The 24,064-nt window shown below is 45.5% G+C and overlaps 2 protein-coding genes and 1 non-coding gene across 3 annotated transcripts in view; 1 reads left to right on the forward strand and 2 right to left on the reverse strand.

Annotated features, from left to right (window-relative positions):
- Positions 1 to 708: 708 nt before the first annotated feature.
- Positions 709 to 13,544, forward strand: Cuzd1 (CUB and zona pellucida like domains 1). Its single transcript, XM_032892435.1, has 9 exons — positions 709 to 1,044; positions 2,671 to 2,821; positions 4,739 to 4,953; positions 6,164 to 6,314; positions 6,625 to 6,842; positions 7,931 to 8,103; positions 10,417 to 10,808; positions 12,328 to 12,596; positions 13,186 to 13,544. Exons 1-9 carry the CDS (start codon positions 963 to 965, stop codon positions 13,356 to 13,358), a joined length of 1,824 nt encoding a protein of 607 aa, XP_032748326.1. The 5' UTR covers positions 709 to 962; the 3' UTR covers positions 13,359 to 13,544.
- A 3,052-nt stretch (positions 13,545 to 16,596) lies between these two features.
- LOC116895026 lies at positions 16,597 to 16,725 on the reverse strand. The gene has a single exon (XR_004387212.1). It is a non-coding gene; the product is annotated as a small nucleolar RNA SNORA17 (small nucleolar RNA).
- A 2,838-nt stretch (positions 16,726 to 19,563) lies between these two features.
- The window catches only part of LOC116893115 (deleted in malignant brain tumors 1 protein-like), a 125,592-nt gene continuing 121,091 nt past the window's right edge, over positions 19,564 to 24,064 (reverse strand). Inside the window, exons 66-67 of the mRNA XM_032895053.1 lie at positions 22,598 to 22,974; positions 19,564 to 19,855 (exon numbers count right to left, since the gene is read on the reverse strand). Of these exons, the coding sequence (XP_032750944.1) occupies positions 19,564 to 19,855; positions 22,598 to 22,974 (669 nt within the window). The remainder of the gene's footprint in view (positions 19,856 to 22,597; positions 22,975 to 24,064) is intronic.

The following is a 24,064-nucleotide window of genomic DNA, read 5'->3' on the forward strand; positions in this document are numbered from 1 at the left end:
ACACACACACACACACACACACACACTTTTATCTTAAACAAAGTTCCTCAAATAAGATACACAATTGTTTCCCTCTTTTTGTATTTGCTTCCATTTCATTTTCTCGAGATGCCTTTCCTTTGTCCTAATTTGCATCCTTTCCCACCCAAGGCTGCCATATTCTATCTAATCTTCCTGTAGCACACTCAGCACCCTTGCCCCTATATGAATTGTGATTAATTCATTATCTGTTTTCCCTCACTTAGATCGAAGGTTTCATAAGAGTTCAGTCTATGAGTCTTGTACTCTGTATTCCAGCATCCTAGGACAGTGAGCAATGACAACTAACTTTATTTAATGAGTAAATAAGTGAAAGAATGAATGAATGGGCAGTCCCTTTCACATGCACACTCTTCTCCTTAGCCTCATGTTGGACACCAGGACTACTATCTCTGAGGGAATCAATTCCATCCATGTTTGCCTCTTCAGAGAGACAGGGGTCGAGAATCCTCGCAGGGTTGCAGGGAGGCCTGATCTACATTGTCTTTTCTTCCACATCGCTTGTCTTTCCCCTACCCCTTGGGTCAGCCTCCTGTAGGCATCTGAGGGCCCAGATGGGTCCAAGATTTGCTACCCCTTGGCTTCCTGAGCTTCGAATCCTGGAGCAGTGCTCCTTCATTCAGAATCTGCACAGACAGGGTCAAGGCTCAAGTTTAGAGCAGTTTCAAGGTGATAGGAGCTCTATGTAGCTGCTGAGCTCTGTGCAGAATTGGGCTGGCTGGCCCATAGCCCTTTGAGGAGCGACCTGGAAGGGTGAGTGCTGTACCAGGAACTGCTGGCCAGGATACAGCTCCACAGCTGTGGAGCTCTCACCAGCACCACCCTTGTGTGTGGCCAAACCGACACGTTTCCCTAGACACCAGGAAGCCGACAAAACTCAGAAAACTATAAAAAGCCTGAGGGCTCTGAGGCACCCTGCCGAGATGGAGGTCACTGGAAGGCTGTTCATTTGGGCCATTTTAGCTGTCTCCTGTAGGGCACAGCTCAATTCTACAGCAGCTGAAGGTAAGAAAATTGAACCAGATTCTTTGACTCAAACAAAAAAGGCTTCCATGTCCGCCACTGCTCTTAACACAGAGAATAACTCACCCTTGTGCTCTCTGGACTTAATTAATAGTCATTTCATTAAGGTCCATATGGCCATGGTCACTGAAATTAAAAAGGGGGACACACAATTTTGCTTTTAATGCATATCTTAGGAAAATAATCCTAAAGCTATATACCTACATGACTAGAAACTGGCCTAATTTTTTTAAAAGTAAGTTTCAGTTGCTGATTTTTTTTTAAAAGGGCAAATCAATGGCAGAGAAATAATCTGTTAAGCTATAAAAGATTACATCTACAAGAAATGGGTCTCTGTTAAGAAGGAAAATGCCTAAGGTTTTAAAATATGATAGTGTTTATGTCTAGAACTATGCACAGAACTTCTTTAAAATAAAAAAGAGAGGAGAAAAGGAAAAGACAGTTGAATTTGCAGAAGGTTTTAATAAAGATGTCCCTGGGACTGTGCCACCTCTTCTGTTCTCTTTGCTTTCTTTTCCTGATGAATACAGACCTAGTTATTGTTAGGTAAAGATAGATAGACAGTTCCTTCATCAGTCATGGGTGAAAGAGAACTTATGAAGGCTTGTTTCTAAGTACACAGGGGTTTTATTGGTCTATTTTGGAAAATGTGTCTGTTCTTGTCCTTGCTGGACAAAGACAGAGACAGACAGACAGACAGACAGACAGACAGACAGACAGACAGCGAGGGGGAGAAAGGGAGGGAGAGAGAAAGAGAGGAGAGGAGAGAAGAGAATCAGGGTCTTTCTACAAATCTTTGGCTGGCCTTTCTGTACAGGAGCCTCCTCCCTCAGCCTTCCAAATGCTGCACTCACTAATGTATGTCTCCACATCTTCCTTTCCCCATTTTTTATTGGGTTCCAGGTCTTTAATTTTTTCTTTTTACATTTATTTATTGTGTGTTCTCAAGCACGCGTGTACTCACATATTACAGTACTCATGAAGGTCAAGGATCACTTCCTGTAGTTGGCTTTCTCCTCCTCCCGGGTGGGTTCTGTGGACTGGATATGGGTCGTCAGCCTTGGCGACGAATACCTTTACCCACTGAGCCATCTCGCTGGGCCCATCCTTTTTGTCCAATGCTTTTTTTTTTATTACTTAAAACATCTTTTTTTGAGTCATAGTTTCCATGTGTAGCCCTGGTTGTCCTGTAACTCCTCTGTAGACCAGGCTGGCCTGGAGCTCACAAAGATCTGCCTGCCTCTGCCTCCTGAGTGCTGGAATCAAAGGTGAGTGCCGCCACTGCCCAGCTGACCTATTTTGATCATATTCTTCCCTTCCTCCAAGTCCTCCCAGAACCTCTTCTCCTCCCTATCCACCCCACTTTAAGTTCTTTCTCACAACAACCCCCAAGCCCAATACAACAATGAAGTCCTAAAAACCTAGAAAACAAAATACATCAACACCCTAAGGGAGAGAAAGCTATAATCACATAAAAGCACACAAAAAATTGTGGAGTCCATTATATGTTGGTCAATTACTTCCCCTTCCTGTGGGAGGTTGAGTCCTAGTGCCTGCTGGGAGTCAGGGACTGCTCCTTTCCTCAGTGCCAACTATGCTATCTACCAGGCAGACCAAGATGCACGGCCAGTCTGGGAGGGTCCAATCTGGGAGAGACCCACAAGGCTCTGATCCTAAATCTCAATGCTGATGAGAACTGCACTTGGACCATAGAGAGACCTGAAAACAGGAGCATCAGAATCATCTTCTCCCACATCCAGTAAGTAGAGGCTTCAGTTTCTCCAGGAGGGAGCTAGCTGACTCTTGCCATGTTGGGGTAGGAGAAGAGCTCTCTGCAGAGGGAACTCAGCTGCTTCCGTAGGCTGATGCGATCCCCATAATGATAAAACAGTTATGGCCACTGGTCATCACCAAAGTCTGGCATGCAAAAATCTGGGTCACACAGGCCATTGTTAGAGCTACAGACAAAGGAAGTTTGATAGCTTATGGAGGTTCATCAAGAAGTGTTCACACCGATCAAGGTTGGTACCCAGCTATTGATTACTAGACTATAGGTCTTAAAATCTTAAACTCTGACTCCAAATTCTGGTCTATATTAGAGCCATCATGGAAGTTTCCTAGGCAGTTAGATTGGAGTCTTGGAGGATGGGGCCTAGCCTTGACAGTTTTTGAAGTTTTATTTTAAAAACTGCATACATTTATACATGTATTTATGATGTCTTAACCATGCCACGCTAAGATCTGAGACTCTGTACTACAAAGCTTCGGGACTTCATAAGATCTGCCCTAGCTGCCTCAGGCGCGACCTAATTCAGTAGATAAGAAAGTTCAGAGAAGCCACTTTCTGGACGGAGGCCACTAGTAATAGATTAAAGAAGGCAATGGGATCACAGCATGCTTGCTCCAGGACTCCCGTTCTTTAAATCTGTGGTTCTCAGTCGCTGCCCGATTTACCTAGTGGGTTCACCAAAGTGCACTTGCTGGCCCAGTCGGGGTCTATACTAATTTAAATAAGATAGTGGAGCCTGAAATCTGCATAAGAAACACTCTCAAGTGACTCTGATCTTGCCAGTGTTCCAGCTGCCAAGAACTTGGAGAACCAGGGCTCTATAATGCAGAAGCTGGAATTGACTGACCTTCAGTGAAAGGCAAAGACAGCAACTCACTGACTTCCTGGAACACTAGAAACCTACATTCCCTTCCATATATATATACATATATACACATATACATATACACATATATATATACACACACATATATACACACACACATATATACACATATATACACACACACACACACACACACACACACACACACACATATATGTGGAGGGAGAGAGAGCGAGCGAGCGAGCGCAGGATTGTAGTAAGAGCAAAACTCTGTAGAAAGAAGTCATTTATTTGTTGGGGTGACATCTTGTGTATGAAGCCCATGAAAGGTGCATCACACTAAGATGGCCAAATTCAAAACCTTGTACAGAAGAGGGACCTGAGGTCAAGCACGGCTAAGTCCCTGGTCCAAAGCTAAATGTCAGGGAACTGCTTAAGGTGGAAGGGAGTTCAGGTTCTCAAAGCCATCTTGGACACAGATCCTCTACGGACATTTCGAAAGAGTCTGACGGTGTGCACAGAAAATAGAAATCCCGGGCTGCCCTGTTCAGTGCAGGGCATTGGACCGTCCTCCAGAATGAGCATATGGTGGGGAGGAAGAGGCAGCTGGGGGATGTCCATGGGAGGGTGGCCATGGAGGAGGAGTTGCTTTATCAGCAAGCTTGGATACCAAATATCAGTGAGGCTGGATTCTAAATTAGAAAGATCTATACTAATTAGTCACCATGCAGTCTCAGGGAACAGGGGCGATGGGGGGAAGAGGAGGGAGAGGAGGAGGAAGAGGAGGAGGAAGAAGAGGAGGAGGGGGAGGAATATAGCTTTGGATTCTAGGCCTATTTCTGTTCATTTACTAAGTATCAAGTGCTGCGAGTTAGTTCACTGAGCCCATTAAGGTTGTGGTTTGATTGATCTTGAAGAGGGATGGAGCTCACGACTGATTTAAATGAACCAGATTGCTCCCACTTAATAAACTGCTGTGCTAATATGAACAGGGAACAACGCCTTTTAAAAGCCACTTCGCTGGTGGCTCTTCTCCAATCACAGGTGTGTTCTGTTCCCAGGTTGGATCCAGACAGCCGGTGTGAAAATGAAAGCATTAAGGTGTTTGATGGACACTCCACCAGTGGGCCTCTGCTAGGGGAGGCCTGCAGCAGAAATGACTTCGTGCCTGTGTTTGAGTCATCAGCCAATTCACTGACGTTTCAGATAGTCACTGACTGGACAATGGTCCAAAGGAGTGTCTTTATCTTCTACTATTTCTTTTCCTCTGGTATCAGTAAGTTGTCCACGACAAACCCTTTCCCCTGCCCTCTGTGAGCACTGGTTACACCAGCTCCTGATGGGGACATGGTGTTCTCGAGTCTGTTCCCTTACAGCATTAGCTGGTGAAAAGGCTATTCTCCAGGGCCGTGCACAGAAGAGTCACGGGTTCAGTCACCTTTGAAATCTGATTCTTTGGTTCTGGGGAAGCTCCTGATGCTCTTCCTCCTCTAACCAGTCCCAAAGCTCACCACACAGCCACAGGTTGACAAGCACTGTGTCTGAGCCCAAAGGACTCTGTTTAGCCTGTTTTGTAACCTGCTGCCTTCATTAGATGTGGGTTGAGGCTCTTGAGCCTTTGTGCTTATCAAGTTCTGGGGGGTGGGGGGGTGATTCTGACAACCAGGCAAATGTGGGTGAGACTGAGCCAGTTTGGGGGGCAGTCAGGTGCTACACAATTCTATGTAGTTGGCCCCCAATCCCAGTTTCCTCTCAGCTAGAATGCCGTGGACTTGAGCCAGCAGGTTCATAAGGAGAACTTCACTCTGGTTTTCTAGAAGAGCTGATCTTAACACTGATATCTTGTGCTACAAAATCAACAAAGTAGAGACATCAAGCTCTTCCAGAGCTGGATCCAGGCTACCTCCTCACACCTGACATGGAGACCCTACTTAACATGGGTCCTGTGTGCCAGCCAACCTAAACTATTTTATACCCATAGGTTTCTTCAGTTTGCTTCTCTGTTTTCTCTGTCATGTTGCCCTCTACAGTATGTACAATAGCAGGGAAGGATAGAGAAAGGTTGCATCTGAGGTGAACTTTGAATATTAGCCTGAGGAGAGAGTAGTGGAGGACTCTATACTGAAGCCCTAGCAGACATGTTAAGAAAGGGCAGTGTAGAACAACAGCTCCTCTGGTGATAGCCAGTGATCTTGGACAGTGATGGTAGGTAAGGATCCTTTAGCACCAGCCCTAAGAGCGTGGCTACTTTCTGCAGCTCAGTCCCGGTGGTGGAGGGCCTCTCTAGCCAGTTCAGTCACTTTATTATGATTTGACAGCAGGGCAGAGCTGTGCTCTCAGGTGTCCCAAGGGCAAAAGGTCTGATGCTAAGAGAAGAAGACCTCCAATGTGACCCATAGAGAAGACAGGGGTGGTGTGACACTCAGGGAGGACATGTTAAACTCCATACATCACAGAAAAATCCAACTGTCTTTGTGTCTCTCCAGCTATTCCAAACTGCGGCGGTTACCTGCAAACATTGGAAGGATCCTTCAGCAGCCCCAATTATCCAAGGCCGCACCCTGAGTTGGCATACTGTGTGTGGCACATACAAGTGGAGAAAGGCTATAAGATAAACTTGAATTTTACAGAGCTCTTGTAAGTATTGTGGTCTACTGTAGTGACCCCTTGGCAATTGGGGGGCCAACCTGGGGAGAAAACAAAAAACCATGCTCATACATGTAGGTACTTTTCCGAGAACCACTGTAGAAAGAAACACACTTAACAGTGCTGTTGACTATTTTTCTGGTCATTCTGAGGTACCACGAAGGGACTGATGAAGTTCCAGGTTTGTCCTGATAAATCTGAGATGTCATTGTAAGGAAAAATCCTTCATGACTTTAGAAGGAATGATTAAAAACAATGGATCCGTTTGAAAGGCTTTTACACCAGAGGCTGTCTTTCTTAGCCTAGAAATGGATGAATACTGCAGATTTGACTTCATCGCAGTCTACGATGGCCCCTCCACCACATCGGGCTTGCTCAAACAGGTCTGCGGCCGTGGGACACCTACCTTTGAGTCTTCCTCTGATGCCATGACTGTTGTGCTGTCTACAGATTATGCCAATTCCTACAGAGGCTTCTCTGCTTCCTACGCTTCAACCTACATACAAGAGGTCAACACTAGTAGGTCACCTTTCACAACCCTCAGCTCTTTTGAGCTTTCCGGTTATTACTTACACAGAGCCTCCTCCTTAATTCTTAGCCTGAGTGTGGCTAGCCTTGTTTGCCAACCTGTCACATATACTTGGGAATATAGCTAACCTGGAGGCTTGAGAATCCGCCCTGTGCCTTGCTTACCGCAGGAGGAAGTGAATGACTCCATTAATCTGAAAATGATTTCTGTAGAACCCAAGATCTGGTTGGTTTAACGTCTTCGGTAATGACATAATTTTAAAGAAAAGTAACAGTAATGATTGGGTAAGAAGAGGCTATGAATTTAGAAGTGGAGACATGGGAAGAGTGGGAGGGGGTACTTGGGAGGGGCTTAGGGATGAAGGGGGAAGGTAATGGATCTAACATCAGATGTATAGATTATAGCGCTAAACAAGGTAGCAGTGAGCATTGTGAAAAGCTCACCCAATTACGAGGCTGTGTCAGTCTTCCACCTAATACTTCCATTCAAGGTACTGTGAGTTTGGATATTTAGTTATTGTGTATGAGAGTGGGCATGCATTGGTGTGTGTGTGTGTGTGTGTGTGTGTATAGAGGTCAGAGGACATTGAATGTCCTGCTCCTGCTCTTGCTCTTTCTGCCTTGTTCCCGAAACAGGGTCTTAATCTGGAAGCCAGCAAACCCTAGTGATCCTCCTGCCTCAGTTCCCAACAGCGCTTGGGTTACAGGCACATATACAGCCATATTTGGCTTTTTATGGGTGTGCTGGGATTCTAACTCAGGCCCTCACGCTTGAGCAGAAATTTCTCTCACTGACAGCTGTCTTCTCAGCACAGAGGGTTCAGGTTGTCTGCTGCTGTTATCGTTGTTTCCTTTTTTGATACTATGTAGCCTCGGCTACCCTGGAACTCACTATGTAGACCTAGGATTCACAGAGATCCAGGTACCTTTACCTCCTAGCTGCTAGAATTAAAGGTGTCTGGCAACGATTCCAGCAGGTTAAATTTTCAGAGAATAATAGTCCGCACATGGAAGTTTTAAAAATGCAAAGTTCCCAGCTGGCCCAGATGTGATCATTCTTTCCCCCTCTTTCTTGATAGCATCTTTAAGTTGTGCTTCCGACAAGATGAGAGTCATCATCAGCAAGTCATACCTACAGTCACTTAACTACAATGAGGGCAATTTGCAGCTAAACGACCCGACTTGCAGACCGAGGGTATCAAACGTCATAGAGTTCTCTATCCCTCTGCATGAATGCGGTACAATCAAAAAGGTACCGTAAAACTCACAGCTGGGGTCTGTCAAATGCTCACAGGTGCGGTGACGCCCAGGTATGAAATGTGCCGCTTCTCTCACGAACCACAGCGGGCACACATGGTTGGACTGAGGAGGCACGCTCATAGCTGTGCACAATTCACTCATACACAAAGGCATGAACATAGCCGTGCACGCATTCACTCACACACAGAGGCACCCTTGTCTTCTTTATGTGCAAGGGAACTGGAGAATGGCTGCTTTTCACAGAAGGCAGAGAGCTCCGAAACCTCACTAAAGAGACGTGGAACATCTTTGGTGGTTGGTCAGGGTTTCTTAAACCTACTGGGAAAAGTTGTACAGAACGTCACCATTCCATATCTGATAAAATTGGGCTGGATTTAAGATCGCGTTATCCTTGAAAAGACATAAAGTAAAAGCATGTTTTAAATATTAGGAGTTGTAAGTCCATGATTTGGTCTGCGTGCTTTAGAAATACCGTTTAAGATCTTAAACACTGTCAACACTCTTAAGCGCCTTAATATACATACTGTAAACTTAAACGACTTTGTGATTTAGAATGGAGGCTAGACCAGAGGAGTTGACAAAAAGTAAACATTTTCTTCTGTTCATTTATTTCTTCCAAAAAAGCTTTATTATTTCAGATGTCTATGGCCCACCAAGGTCAAGCTTCCACCTACATACATTTGGGGACCTGCCTGGTTAGACAACACTAACTTAGGCCTCTTTGTGGAGGGACCATGTTGTGGAGTTCAGTCTTCTATTTATCAACCCCAGGGCCTCACACAGGCCAGGCAAGCCCTCTGCCACTGAGCAGTAGTCTCCTTTTTACCTTTTATTTCAAAACAGGATCTCACTGAGTTGTCTAGGCTGACCTTGGACTGTGTAGCTTGCCTAGGACCAGTCTTGGCCTGAAGAGGGGTTCCAAGGAAGGGTTGTTTGGATGCAGCAAAACAAAGGACTTGAAGTCAAATCATGGGTCCAAGCTGATAACCTATGTTGAGACAGATTCTCAGATTATATTCTGCTTTCTCTGGAGGGCTACAGACAGCGCTCTCTCTCTCTCTCTCTCTCTCTCTCTCTCTCTCTCTCTCTCTCTCTCTCTCTCTCTTTCCTAAAAAAAAAAAAAAAACAAACCCAAAACTTATAGATAGCTCATCTCTTGCAGATGATAAGCCCGGTCTTTTATTTTACCTATTAATCCAGTCATTTACTCCAGGTTCTGTTTTGATTACCCTATGAATCAGTATCTTGTGACTCTATTCTCTTAATTCTTAAGAGACAGCAAGCACAGAACACATCTTTTAACAATGAAAAAAATTCAGAGATCTGCCTGCCTCTGTTAAACACAAAGGATAAACTAACTGGGTAGGACCCCATCATGAAATTACCATTTCTACCACACCTGGGTCTAACCCTGTTCTGTCCCAGGCTGACCCTGAACTCAGGAATCTGCCTGCTTTTGAAAGCATAAACAAAAAAACTTAGCTGGGTGGGGTCCCCTGAGATCACTACTCCCTAAATCTCTTTATCTCCTTTGTATCTTTCTGACAGGTTGGCTCACAGCACAGTTGCTTTTGTTTTTTTTTTTTTTTTAAATTCGTGAAGCCCCTCATATAAGTCATACTACATCCTTATTTTTTGAGAAATTATGTATGTTTGAACTTGTGTTTTTTTTCCTATGGCCTTAAGGGCTGGCCTGAAGGTCCCAGTGTTTACCATTTTGCTGAGACGTTAGCCACACCTTTACCTCCAGACTTGTGCTATCTCTGATTATCATTGAACCATTAAAGTTAACAGGGACGACATTTTTATACAAACAAGCCTTATGCCCACAGCAGCCGCCGACACTTGTGGAGGCCCACGCTTGCTGGCCCTGTCCCAGGGACGGGACCATGTCATTCAGTCCTTATTAAGGTCATGTCAGACCCAGCAGTAGCTCAGGTGAGCTTTGAACTTGTGATCTTTCTGCTTTAGCCTGCCTAGGAGCCTGTGCCAACAGGCCGGATCTGGTGAGTTTAAAGTCATAAAAGGGCTGGAAAGTTGTCTTCCATAATAATATTAATGTAATTGAAAGAAAATTCTACCCAATTCTATCTTTCAGTCTTTCTAATACAAGCTGTATTTCACTTCCTTCTGCTGGTCAGTCCCTGTGGTAAAACACATTTAAGGTCGAGAGTATATTGACATGAAAGCTGTTATCTCATGCCTTAAGGAAATTAAGTTGCTACCAACAAGTCTTATCCTTCTCTGTACTCTGCAATATTGATGGATTAAAGCATAAAAAACTGAATTCTCTCCCATTCTGCAGATAGAGGACCACACTATCAGTTATACGAACATAATCACCTTCACCCAGTCTCCAGCTTCTGCCGTGATCACCCGAAGGAAGCACCTCCAGATTGTGGTGACGTGTGAGATGGAGTATAATTCAACTGTGGAGATTCTGTACATAACCGAAGACGACATCATACAAAATCAAAGTGTCCTGGGCAAATACAACACCAGCATGGCTCTTTATGAGTCCGGCTCCTTTGAAAACCTTATACAGGAGTCACCGTATTATGTAGATTTGAACCAAACCCTTTTTGTCCAAGCCACTTTGCACACCTCAGATCCAAGCCTGGTGGTGTTTCTGGACACTTGCAGAGCCTCTCCTACATCCGACTTTGCACCTCCAACCTATGACTTAATCAGCAGCGGGTATGCACTCATGCGTGGGTCTTTGCATTCACCAGCATTTTTTCCTTTTCCTGGTGTGTGTGTGTGTGTGTGTGTGTGTGTGTGTGTGTGTGTGTGTGTGTGTGTGTGTGTGGGAGGGAGTGGGGTGAATGTGCACATGTGAAGGCTAGAGACTGTCATTAGTTGTCTTCCTCAAAGACTCTCTGACTTATCTGTTAATTCTTTTTTCTTATGTGTATGTGCATGTGTACATGTGCACTTGCATGTTGGCATATGTGAGTATTCGCATGCATGGGTGCGAGCATCTGTGGAGGCCTGAGGTTGATGCTGGGAGTTCCACTCTACATCTTATTCATTGAGGCTGTGTCTCAGCTGAACATAGAACTTGCTAGAAGGCTGTTCTCCCAAAGCAAGGCCAGCTTGCTTTGGGGATTTTCCCTGTCTCCACCTTCTGCACGCTGAAATTACACGTGGACCACCACACGTACCCTTATATGTAGGTTCTGAACAGGATCCAAGTCCTGGTCCTCAACTTGCATGAGAGGTGCTCTAATCACTGGTCCAGCCGCTAATCCTCTCATTACCTTTTGAGGTAGGGTCTTTCACTGAACCTGGAACTTGAGGATTCAGGTAGGCTGGAAGCCAGAAAAAAATCAGGCGTTGTCCTGGCTCTGCCTCCACAACACCTGGACTGCAAGAATGCTAGTCTTGTGTGCTTGTATGTGAGTGTTAGGGACTGACCTCAGGCTCCCATGATAGTGTGCCAAGTATTGACTGAACACTCTCCAGCCCACAGTGGTACTGACTTTAATAAAAACAAGTTCCGTATTTATAAACACTCCTCTCTCTCTCTCTCTCTCTCTCTCTCTCTCTCTCTATATATATATATATATATATATATATATATATATATATATATATGTACTAGCTGCAGATAATCCATGTTAAATTTTTTAGATAGACTTTCCCTATTCCTTAGGTTTTAAATGTGACTATAAAATACTTGATGGTAATGGGGGAGAAGCCACTTATAATTTGTGTAGAAGGGCCTGTTTGTGTTTCAATTTTTGTATACTTTGGCTATTTTCAGCAAATACATGGAAAGTTCCTGAATGTGTGCTACCCTTAGCACATGATTTTCTCAAGAAAACAGATGCAGCTTTAGTTTTTGGGTTTTTTTGTTTTTTTGTTTTTGTTTTTGTTTTTAAGAAAAAAGCACCATGGTCTTTTTCCTCTAAAGTTGACGGGCAATCAGCAGTACTTGTGTATCGATGTAGAGCATCCTGGGAGAGGCGTTTGAGCCCCAGTGCATTGGAGCTTATGTTCTGGTAGCTCACAGGACCAGGGATTTGAGGGCGGGAACCTTATTATGATTCTCAGAGCCAGCCCCATGGCTCGACCCCACAACACTCTAACCCACTGACATCTTTCTAGAGAGGTCTCTAGAGTCAGTCACACATTGGACATGTTTGTGTCACCTCATTTAAATATGGAAGAGCTGCCGTGCTAAATTCTGTTCTGTCCCAACATTCTGTTCCAGGTGTAGTCGAGATGAGACCTGTAAGGTGTACCCCATATTTGGGCACTACGGGAGATTCCAGTTCAATGCCTTTAAATTCTTGAGACATCTGAGCTCTGTGTATCTCAAGTGTAAGATTTTGATCTGTGATACCAGTGACCACACATCTCGCTGCAATCAAGGCTGTGTCTCAAGAAGGAAACGAGACATTCCTTCATACAAATGGAAGACTGATTCTGTTATAGGACCAATTCGCCTGAAGAGGGACCGACTTGCAAATGGAGATTCAGGCAAGAGCGTAGTATTCATGACCTAATACGGACAGCCATGGCTTGTGAAATGTGGCTCAAATCTGTTGTTCCTGAGATGCACAGTTTAGCATTCAACACAGAAGTCCTAGAAAAATGTACATGAGATGTGTATATACATATATGTGTACATATATATATATATACATATATGTGTGTGCGTGTGTGTGTGTGTGTGTGTGTGTGTATTTGAGCAGATAATTAAATTAGAAATAATCTATTTTAATTTCTAAATGAGGAACAAAGTCGACCAGTGCCCACATCAGAGACAATTTGGGAAAAAAGTTATCTTTTCAAAATAGAGAATATTATGTTACTTCTGGGCACATTGAAACCTGAGAGGCTGCATAGGACAAACTCAAAGGCAGTCCAGTGTTAAATGGCCCAATATTTCAAACACTGTATAATACATAATGAATTTAGATTTGAGAATTGTCTGTCTATATTGAGTTGAAAGTACATATTAATTTACTTAGTATCACAGTATGTATTATTAATAGGCTATAACTTGACATTATGAAGACTTCCACAGATTTGTAATGCTAACACTTGAAACTATTTCCAATTCCAGGACTTCTGCCTCAAACACACGAAGCAGAGATTTCGAAGCAGCCTCTCAGCCGTCTGCACCTGTTTTCCTTCATGGTTCTTGCTCTGAATGTGGTGATTGTGGTCACAGCCACAGTGAGGCATTTTCTAAATCGATGGAAGGATCACGGATACCAGAAGCTGCAGGTCTACTAGCTGTGGACCCCAAAAAAGGCCTCTTGTCCTCTCCTGGGTAGCCGATGAAACAGTTCTCTGTGCCTACGAGGGTTAGGACTATACCAGAAAGGCCTGAAAGCAGTGTGTGTACCGTCATGCTCGTATCACAGTCTCAGTGTGTTTCATTATGGGATAGCTGAAATGAATAAATAGTATGTCTGGTCACTTTGCTTTGGACAGTCTCTGTAACTCTCTAACTCTGACCGGCCTGAAACTTGCTATGTAGCACAGGCCAGCCTTGAATTCACGGAGATCCTACGTCTGCGTCCCCAGTGCTGGGACACCACTGTGAGTCACCGCATCCATCTCCGCTTCCTTTTTAGGCGCTAAATAAAATGTGTGCCACCTCTAAAATCTAAAGAACACAGGCAAGTATTCCACCCTCTGAAAGATAAAAGTTGTAATTTGGAACTGGAGCGAAGGAGTGGGCTCTTCGGGCCACTGAAGCACCTGCTGACCACAGTCTCTCTCCTGTGGGGCTCGCAAAGGAGTTCTGCTGAGAAGATTCTGACAGGAAAGTGAGCCGTCAGAATAGTTTCCGAGCTATGAGATAAAAACACTCCTCTTCTATTTCCCACGAGAATGAGCAGATGTTATTGAAGACTCTAAGGTAAACTGCTCTGTACATGCCAAAGCTAATCATTTTAAACAAAAAGAAAAAAGAAAATACAATCCCATCTTGCCACTTAACCAACACATGCTTTCATGATCCAAATAAATCTAAACAGGGATCTCAGACTGTCAAAGGCATTTGCTTCTTTTATTTTTTTTTGTTATATTTTTCTTCTACAAATGTGTATCATGCACAGCAGACATTTCAGGAAATCCAATGATATACAACGGATATAAAAGACACCACCCCAGTCCTTACAGGCTTGCTAATTTCCAGCCCTAAATCAAAGCAGACATTCCTCATTTACTGTTTTTAAAGCTTTGAATATATTTTTAAAATACCTTTTCCTGGTTCTTTGTGAATTTCTCCTCCTCCTCTTCTACCTACTCCCCACCCCCACTCTTGCAACATCCCCCACAAACACGATTTTTCTTTCTTGGTTTGTTGTAGTGTGTCACAGTGTGTCCCACAGTATACCCTTTTGCCCACACTTTGATTTCAAAATGTTCACTGCAGTGACTTGTTGGTCTGGTACAAAGCCTCTGGCTTCTGCTACTCTACCAATACTGGAAGCTCCCAGGGACTCCTCTGGGATACCCTGTTGTTGCCCTGTGTCACGGAGATCCTGCAGGACCAGCCCCTTCACGCTCTCCAACAGTTCATCAATGGGGTAAATGTGAGGGTAGGTCAGTTCAAAGTCCTGGATCTGGGCCTGAGAGGTATCTGAGCTGGTCAGCCCACCAGCTCTCCTGTTCTCATACCCTCAGGGCTGGCTTGCCCAAAACCCTGCTACCAGGACAGCTCTACCCTGTTGACCAGGCAAGGTGCCAGCCTGCCCTCTCAAGTGTTGCAGTCAGTGGGGGACATGGCCAGCTCTCCTGTTTGTCATAGATATGGAGGGATGAGGGAGGAGAGGAGGGCTCTCTCCCTCATCTGCACCACCGTCCAGCAGACTAAAAGCAGCTTTCCCACACTCACACCCTCAGGACTGGCTCACCCTCAACTCCCACGTCCAGGGCCAGCTCCATTATGCTGCCCAGGAGAGGTTCAGGGTTTGCTCTTCTGTGCTGCAGCAGGTGAGGGACAGGGCCAGCTCTCTTGCTCTGATGACCTTGGGACCAGCTCTCCTGCATGCCATAGTTGACAAGGGATGGTGGTGGGGGTCATCACTCCCTTATCTGTGTCACTGCATGGCAGGCACGATGCAGGGACAGTTCTCCCATATTCATGCCCTCAGGGCTGGCTCACCTGCGCCCTCACCATAAAGGGCTAGTGTCCCCGCCAGCGGGGACCCAGTTATTCAGGGTCCCGAAGAGGCTTTCTACCTGTGGGCCAAAATGGGGGTGAAGAGAAGAAGGAGACCAAGCAAGATTCTGTTGTCAAGGTCTCGTTTATTGGGATGAACGTTACAGCTTTTAAGGCTTTCAGGTAGGGGGAGTGACCTTTGTGAAATATGAAGGAGGGGGGGAGATGAGGGTATAGGCAGTAATAGCTGGAGGTAAAGAGGTCAGGCGATGAGGTCAGGTGGTGGAGACACTGGGTGTAGACTGAGGAGATAACTGGTATCTGCTCGAGCTGAGGCATCCCTTGAATGTTATACTCCTGTGCCGTAAATTCATGGGAGAGGCTTTATCCAACAATCTTAAGACTTATGGCAGTCATCTTACGGGTGAGTCTCTGTGGCCAAACAGCCCAGAGTCACCTTGAACCATGCAGTCAAAAAGCGGCTAGGCCCAAATCCAATATGGCTCCGTGCAGGCTAGCTCTACTGTGCTGCCAGGCAAGGTGCAGGGCCTGCTCTCCTGTTCTCACAACCCAGGGGCCAGGTCTCCTGTCTGCCACAGGTGGGCAGGGGCCAGTGGGGAAGAAAATATGGTAGGCCCAGATCTCCCACATTCATATTTTCAGGTGATGGCTTCCTGAAGCTCCTGGAATATGTGGGGGCTACTCCCGAGTATTGCAGCTGGCAAGGGGTGGGGTCGGCTCTCCTGCTATCATGCCCTCAGGGCCAGTTTTCCCGTGATGTCCAGGTGAGGGGTGGGGCCAGTTCTGCACACATCCACATGTCCATAAACAGCAGCCCACACCAAGACTGTCCACTTAGTTTTTGATGATAGAAGACCCCTGCTGCTGAAGAGTCACAGACCCAGATGTGGCCCCCAGTGGCAGCACAGGATGGGACCCGCCATGGTCCCAGGTGTCCTTATCAGCTACTCACATCAGGCTGATCCTTGCTACCCTCGAGTTTCCAGTTCTGCCTCTCTTCCTTGTGCCCACATCCTTTGCTTCCACTTCTCCATCACTTACTCCTTTTCACAGCACCTGGGTCTCTGCACGTCTGGAGTCATCTCAGGAGTCCTCCCGGGCCTTCAAGGCACCAGACTTGTGGTCGCCTCAGGCTAGCTTCCTGTCTGGGTCCTGTGGCACTTCGGTCATCTTGGACTTGTTCCTTACCTGGCCTGCCTGAGTGGCCCCGTGCAAGGGTCTTCTATCTTGAGCTTAAAGCACAGTTCTTCTAGTCTTCGTCTTGCTCGTGATCCTGGGAGCTGTCAGGGCCTGCATTGCACCAGACTGGTGACCATCTCAGGACAGCTTTCTACCAGGAGTGTTAGGCTACTGACCATTCAGATGTTCACAGGTCAGAACACAAGGGTAGACATAGCCTCTCTTCTCTCTGCCACCTATTGATGCACATGTGACAGCAGCCACACCTGAAGTGCCTCTAGGGACAGGACCATGCTTACTTTTCAACATCTTAGTGCAGCAGATCTTTTAGAGGCTTCCCAAATATTCATGTAGTGATTCTTCTTTCTGTCCATCCTTACAACCTAGATCTCACTACTCTAAACTCCTTTTAATATAACATAAAAAGACCAAAAAGTTCCACTAGCCATAGGCAGATCATTGTTTAGATGTATTTTTACTTCTTGTGTATGAGTGTTTTCCCTGCCTCTACATATGTGCACCACATGTGTGCTGGCGTCTGAGGAGGCTGAGAAGAGGACGTTGGATCTCCTGGAACTAGAGCTGGAGTTGTCAGCTGCCAGGTGGGGGCTGGCAGTTGAACCTGGGTCCTTCGCAAGAGCAGTGGATGCTCTATACTGCTCACTCATGACTCCAGCCTCACGCTAAGCTCGTAAGACAGCAGAACTGTCTAGTCTGGCCCCTGCCTTTCAGCCATCTCAGTATCAGGAATTGATTATATGTTCTGCTCTGGCCACCATGATAAATACTCAGAGACACTCCAGGCATGAATATATCACTCTAAGAAAATTGTCAAGTATCGTGACTCAGTAGAGAGTGTAGTCATAATTGTTATAGTAATGTGATCAAAAGTCCTAGGCTGGGAGTCAGTGGGCTGGGTGCTGGTCCTTACCTTTTTCTTGTTTAGATGTACTGTCTGGGTTAATTTGATTCTCTGTGTCTACAACTTAAAAAAATGGTTGATAGGAGTTTGTATCTTTGGGGGAATATAATAAAGATGAAGAGAGAATTTCTTAGCAACCAGGGCACCCTGTCCATGCTTCACCATGAAAATTCATCTTTGGAAAAGGCCTGTTCAAATGGAACTGTGAACTTGGGCAAAGCAGCTGTCTTGATAGACATTCCCAGGGAATGGTGGTTGGTGAGCCCCTAGCCACACTATGAGCCCCTTAGCCACTACGAGAAGCCTAGAGAATGAGTCCATCTGTTTAAAGGGCATTTTACATCACCTCTGTGAACCTACTATCTTTATTTCCTAAAACATTTTCCAAAGCAAAATCTACTTCTATGCTTTCTTCAGGAGACTTACTTAACCAAGCATGTCAGAAACACTAAAACAAATGGAGAGAGATAAAGCACCAGGCATGTGCCAATCAGAGGAACAGAGGTGGTCCAGCCTTCCTGGTGTTCTCTGCCCCCAGTGTCACCTTACTCCAGGCTTTCCACTGAGCGTCCTCAGAGCAAAAGATTCCAGGTCCTTTCTAAATAGGAGTGGGAGTGGACATCCAGCCAGGCTCCTCACCGGGTCAGCTTCTGATAGGTGCAGGTGAGGCCTCACTGCCCTCTAGCAGGGACGAGCATCTCACACTCCATTCTGCCTTCCTTGTCATCACTCTGAGGTGGAGGGAAAGCTCCTCAGTCTTACCAAGCTGGTAACAGGCAAAGGACATTTTTGTAATGAAACTGAAATGGTCCTTAATTAAGGTGAGCTGTTTGTCAAATGCCCACCTCAGTGCCTCAGTCAGCCACCAAGCTCCACCAGCCACCAACCCTTCTCCCTTCAGAAGTCGAGACTACTGCAGTTTTATCTCTCACATGCTTTTTAGCAACACGTACTGAAAACATTTCTCGGGCAAAGATATTTCTAAAGAGTATTTCCAGACTGGGGAAAGAACAAAAACTCTGTTCAAAACCCCATTCTTAAAGAAAATGTTCTGAGCACAATTCAACGTTCAAGGTCAACTTGGGCAATGCAGGGAGAGCTTGTCTCAAAAGGTAAAAGAAAAACAGCGATAATTTTGAAGGTGCCAAGTGCAGCACAGACGGCTTCTCCTTTCAGGAATCAGGTGAGGGTGAGGGCAGTCCTCCTGCCTTGGGGACAGGATGTTTCTGACCTGTTCTTGTTTGATCTTCGGCTTTCTTGGGTAATTTCCAGGTTTCCCAGATGTTCTGAGAACTCGACTGTGTACATATGGGCAGCTCACGGAGAGGGCACTGGTTCTCAGGATTCTGCTTCAGCATTCCCACTTGCAAGCTGAGGGCTAAACCCCCAGCAGCTAGGCTCTGATTTGTTCCCTTCAAAACGATTTCATCAGACATTTTTTGTTTGTTTGTTTTGGTTTTGGTTTTTTGAGACAGAGTTTCCCAGTAGCCCTGACTGTCCTGGAACTCACTCTGTAAACCAGTTTGGCCTCAAACTCACAGAGATCTGCCTGCCTCTGCCTCCTGAGTGCTGAAAGTAAAGTAATGTATCACCACGCCCAGCCTAAACGACACTTTTTAAACCATCATCGATGACTTATGTCAGAGTGACTTGTGTTGTCAGTGGCTTACATTGTCAATGGCTTGTGCAGTTCAGTTGTTCTGCTTAAAAGAGATTAAAGAAAACGAACAGTTTGGCTTCCTGGAAAATACTTTATTTTTTACAAGATTACTGGCAAGGTCCAGAAGTGAATTCTTACATTGCTAGAAGAGCAGAAAGAGACCCACCTACCTATCAGCACCCAAACAGTAAGTAGACATTTAAAAACAATCTTTAATTGGCCACAGGGTAAAGAGAGACAACCCCGTTTTCCCTAATGTTTTGCACATTTTAAGGCAATGATCAAGTTCTTGACAGTGAACGGTAAGAACAAAAATCAGCATTTTTTTAAGCCTGCAAACAGAACAACTGCCTTAGAAGTTAATGCTCAGGGATCTATTTAGTAACAGACCCCAGAGAGTCCCTCGGGTTCGTCCACCTGTCTGCATGGCTGTGTAGACCGTGTTGTCAACGTCTGGCTTCTGAACCATCAAACATTGCTCGCTGATAAGAAACAGATCCGAATCCAGTTTTCTGACATGCTCAGTGGGAGCAAGAGGGAGCGCTCACACCAGGACCTTGCTTTGATTAGCTTCTCTGTGTATCTTCAGTGGCCCCACTGTTTGGAAATACTCAGTTTGTCCCTCTCTGACCTCTGCAGAGCCGGCACCTCTCCTTCCCCGATTCAGACAGCCTTGTGAGCATCGGGAAGAGTGGTCCCCGAGTCGGCAGACAGCAACTTTACACTGCACGTAGACCACATCGTAGCTCTTGAGGAAGCTGAAGGCATTGAACTTGAACTGGGCCACGTTCTTCTCAGGGGCATGGAGGTTGGAGTAAGAATTATCTTTGATGCAGCTGATGGGAGAAAAACCCAGGAAAAGGTTAACTATACCCGACAGGACTTTTCTCCAATCCACATAACTAACCAGGCTTGGTTCTAAGGTTCTGAATCCCAGTGGAGCTCTTTCTACTACCTCCACTTTCTGAAGCAACTACTACTTGCTTCCATTGTTAATGGAAACCTCATACCTGGCCATGAACAGAGGGGAACAGTTAAATACAGCGAAACAAATCAAGGTTCTCGCTGTAATTTTTTTTGCCTTCTAGGGCTATCCTATTTCACCTACAGGGAAGATACAAAGTGGCCGTTATATTTAAAAGTGCACTTAGATTATTTAAGAACTGGTAATGCAGGTCAGTGGTTGAGTACTTGGCTAGCATCCCCTATGCCCAGGTTCAATTCCCGACACTACCCAAAGAAAGTACACTGTAAACCATAGTGTTACATCAAGAAGAGATAAAATGAAGTTATGTAGAATGTGCAGTTAAAAAAGAACCAGAGAGAGATTAGAAAAGACAGTACCGTAGATTTTCATTTTATACAGAACAAACTTCAGAGAGAGCTGAATTGTCAGGGACATGAGGGAAGTTTAACAACAACAATCCTCTGAGACAGGGACAATCCTCTGAGAAGAGATCCTTAACCAAGATAATTGAAGTGGAGAATATTCTTCAGCCAAATATAATAATCGTTAGTGTCATGTACCTACAAGCCGAGCATTAAAATGTGGGAGCAGAGAACTGCAGTCAGGTACTGACAATGTATATCCACTATATAACTGGATGCTGCAATATCCCTCTCTCGATTTCATAGGTGCAGTGGGTTGAAAGTAAGAATATAGATGACCTATGGATCACTCTTAATCCACTAGATCTCGACTTTAATTAAACAGCCTATCACACACCAGCGAAGTAAGTCCAGGTAGAACAGTCCTTAGATCAGACCGTATCCTGGGCCATGGGAAATACTTTAAAGTCTTAAAAGGAGAGAAATACATTTTCAGGTAGCAGTGAGGTTAAACTTGAAATCAATGGCGGCAAGCTTTCTGGAAAATTCTCAAAGACTTGAAAGCAAACAGTATGCTTTCAGGTAACCGATGTTTCAAAAATGCCCTGAGAGAAGAAGTTCGAAACTATTTTGAATGAAGTGAAAATGAATACCTGTGTTGGTTTGGATGAGAAGGGCCCCTAGAGGCTCTTTTTTTTGATTGCTTGGTCCCCAGTTGGTAGAACTGTTTAGAAAGGCTTGTGGGAGGCGTGTCACTGGGGCAAGCTTTGGGTTTTCCAAAGATTAGTAGCATGCCCAGTGTCCTCTCTCTGCCTCCTACTTGTGAATGAAGATGTGAGCTCTCAGCTCTTCCTGCCTCTGTCCTTCACTCTGCCACCACAGACTCTGACCCTCTAAAACCATAAGCTGAATTAAACACTTTCTTTTACAAGTTGCCATGGTCATGTCTTGTCATAGCAGTAGAAATGTAAATAACACAATTACCCAACTCATCAAATTTTCTGGGATGCAGCTAATTTAATGCTTAGAGGGGATATTTATAGCATTAAGATGTATAAAATTTGTGAAGATGTCCTATCAATAATACAAGATGTAAAGGTTATAGAAGGGGTTGGGGAATTAAGTCTAAAGCAAGAAGGACAGTATGCTAGCTGGGAAATTCTGGCATCAAGTGAACCTTGATCATAAGGAGGGTCAGAAGGGAAGAACCTTCTCCCTCTGGATCTCAGATCATGTGTCTCAAGTCACCACTCACAGAAACCTGTGGCAGGTGTTGTCTTGTTCCTCTGTGGATCTTTGGGGACGGGCGTCTAGCTGTTCTGTTGACCTTAAGGCTGCCGTGGCTCTTAACACACTAAAACTTCCACTGAGTAAATGATGAGTTTCTTAACTAGTTGTCAGTTACCTCATTCATGAACATCTGGCCCCTGTCCTCAAGGCATGACACTGTCAACTGGAAATCAAGAGCAGCTGGGATCACCCTCACCATACCTGTTAGCATTCCTTCATAGGTGGGGTGGAGTGGAAAGGGCATTAGCTCCTCAGATGATTCCAACCACGCCCGTCTACCAAACCCCAGCTGCATTTTAGAGTATATGAGGTGGAAGTTTAACTGAAGTGGGATTCTGTCTATACAGCATTCAGGGGGACATGTTATCCATGCTGGGGTGGCACACACGGGGCCACCTACGCAACTCCTTACTCATGCTTCTGCAAATAAACCCAGAACACTTATTGGTTTGCCAAGCTGAACTTGGATGGAACTCATTCTTTGGATTTGTCCTTCGTGCTATCTGGGGCAAACAGCCATTTGTGTATGTTCCGCCCAGGGAAAGCTACTGCAATAACACCTGATAAACCAAAGAGGCCATCAACGTGCCAAGGTTCTCTCTTGGCTAAGCACTTAGTGAACCAAAAGACCTGGAAGATATCTGACTAGTTTAACTAAGGGCTTAGTTTGGGAGAACACATTGACCTTTTGATGTGAGCCAAAGTCAAGAAGATTTCTCCTGGGGGGAGGAGATTAGAAAGGATGAAGGGCTTAGCTAGAAAAGGTAGAATGGACAGCAAAGTGACTCTGAGGACCCAAGGGGGCTTGTCTAGGTGGCTGTATCACCCACTGGGATCAGAGGTCTGGTCAGAACGCCCTACACCCTTCTAACTTCTAACTCCAGGTTCAGAAACTACAAGTTCCCCAGAGAAATACCAAGCTCGTTTAACATCACCTAGGGAGTTTCCATTTTTCTTACCCTTCCTGGATCAAATCATACTTGACAGTTGTGAAATCGCTGGCATCAGGAGAAGCCACACAGGTGTCCACGACGAGCCTCAGATTGGGGTTGTGGCTGTGGAGGGTGGCCTGGAGGAAGACCTCTTCCCTCTGACTAGCCAAAGGAGCTCTGCCCCCTGTATTCTGAGATACAGGTGACTGGAGAAATGAAATAGATACATCATAGCTGGCTTCGTCTTTAGTGTCACTCCCATGCACGATTTCAACTGCAGACTGGCCATCCACTTTGCAGGTGAACTTCACCTGGGGTAACTTATGCCTCACAATGACTTGGCCAGGGTGGCCTTGCGTTCTGCCTCGGATGGAGTTGGAGTAGCTGAGAGAGCCCTGGTGCTCCTGTGGAGATGAGAGAATCAATTGGTGGACAGTGTACCTGGGCTGGGTACCAGCTCCATGCCACATTTGAGGGCTGGAGTCCTGTGGTAACATCAGGAAAGTGTATCTGTCAGGGGAGTCCCATGAGTCAGGACTACTCTTTCCTTCTTGTCATGGTCAAACTATAGAGCTGTGATCTGGGTGGCGGGTCCACTTTGGCTGCCTGGAACCTCCTCTCATTCGAATTCCTCTACACATCTAATTACAACTGGCATCCTACCACCCTGACCACACACGACTTGGATCCTGTATTTTCTTTGCCCTTGACTGTGGGTTGATGTCATTATGCAGGTGAAGGCAGACAAGATAAAAGGAGGCCTGTCATTGGATGAAAAGGAAGAGAAGTGGGAACAGAGGCTTTAGAAGGGAGGGAGAAGAGAAGAGGGAGGAAGCAAGGAGGAAGGATCTGGGGAACATAGTGGCATATATTAAGATTCTTCTCTGTGCATAGATACAGGTTGTTATGACTATTTTTAAGGGATGGGTGTATACAGGATTTTGTGCTGTTTAGATAGGCAAATTATATCTTACCAATTGGATCAGAGGTTATTGTGTGGTGTGTTCTTTTATGTGGCGACTTAATTGAGTCCACAGTAAGAAAGCCTTGAGATGGGCGGTCTCTGTATGAAACTGGCATGGCAGTGGCCCACCAAAGGAGCTGTGAGTGAGGACAGGGCGGCTTAGCAAGGTGCCGTGCTGGAACAGCTTGCTGACTGCCAGGGTCAGAGAGTACTTGGGGGCAGCATGGAACTGCTGAGATAAATTAGCACTAGTTCCAATGGCCTGTGAGAGCCGGAACCAGAGAGAGAACGACCACCAGGGTATGTGAGGGAACTGGTCGCACCTTTTTAATTTTTTACTGCAACACTTGACCCTAAGCTAGTTTTGGCTGCAGGCCTGTTTCTGCCAGCCTTGGCACCTGGCCTTGCTTCTTGCTTGTATCCACCACACGTCAGCTCCAGCAGAATATAGAGGTTGGGAATGGACTGGACAGCATGGTGGGTAGGGGCCAGAACCTGTGCTCTTTTAATGCCCTGTGTGGATGCCCAGA

This window comes from Rattus rattus, chromosome 2 (genome assembly GCF_011064425.1).
Source record: "Rattus rattus isolate New Zealand chromosome 2, Rrattus_CSIRO_v1, whole genome shotgun sequence".
In the NCBI taxonomy this organism is placed as follows: domain Eukaryota; kingdom Metazoa; phylum Chordata; class Mammalia; order Rodentia; family Muridae; genus Rattus; species Rattus rattus.

Coding starts and splice junctions, on each gene's coding strand:
- Cuzd1 (XM_032892435.1), top strand. CDS start 963: ATGGAGGTCACTGGAAGGCTGTTCATTTGGGCCATTTTAGCTGTCTCC. Junction 1,045..2,670: donor CAATTCTACAGCAGCTGAAG/GTAAGAAAATTG, acceptor GCTATCTACCAG/GCAGACCAAGATGCACGGCC. Junction 4,954..6,163: donor TTTCTTTTCCTCTGGTATCA/GTAAGTTGTCCA, acceptor GTGTCTCTCCAG/CTATTCCAAACTGCGGCGGT.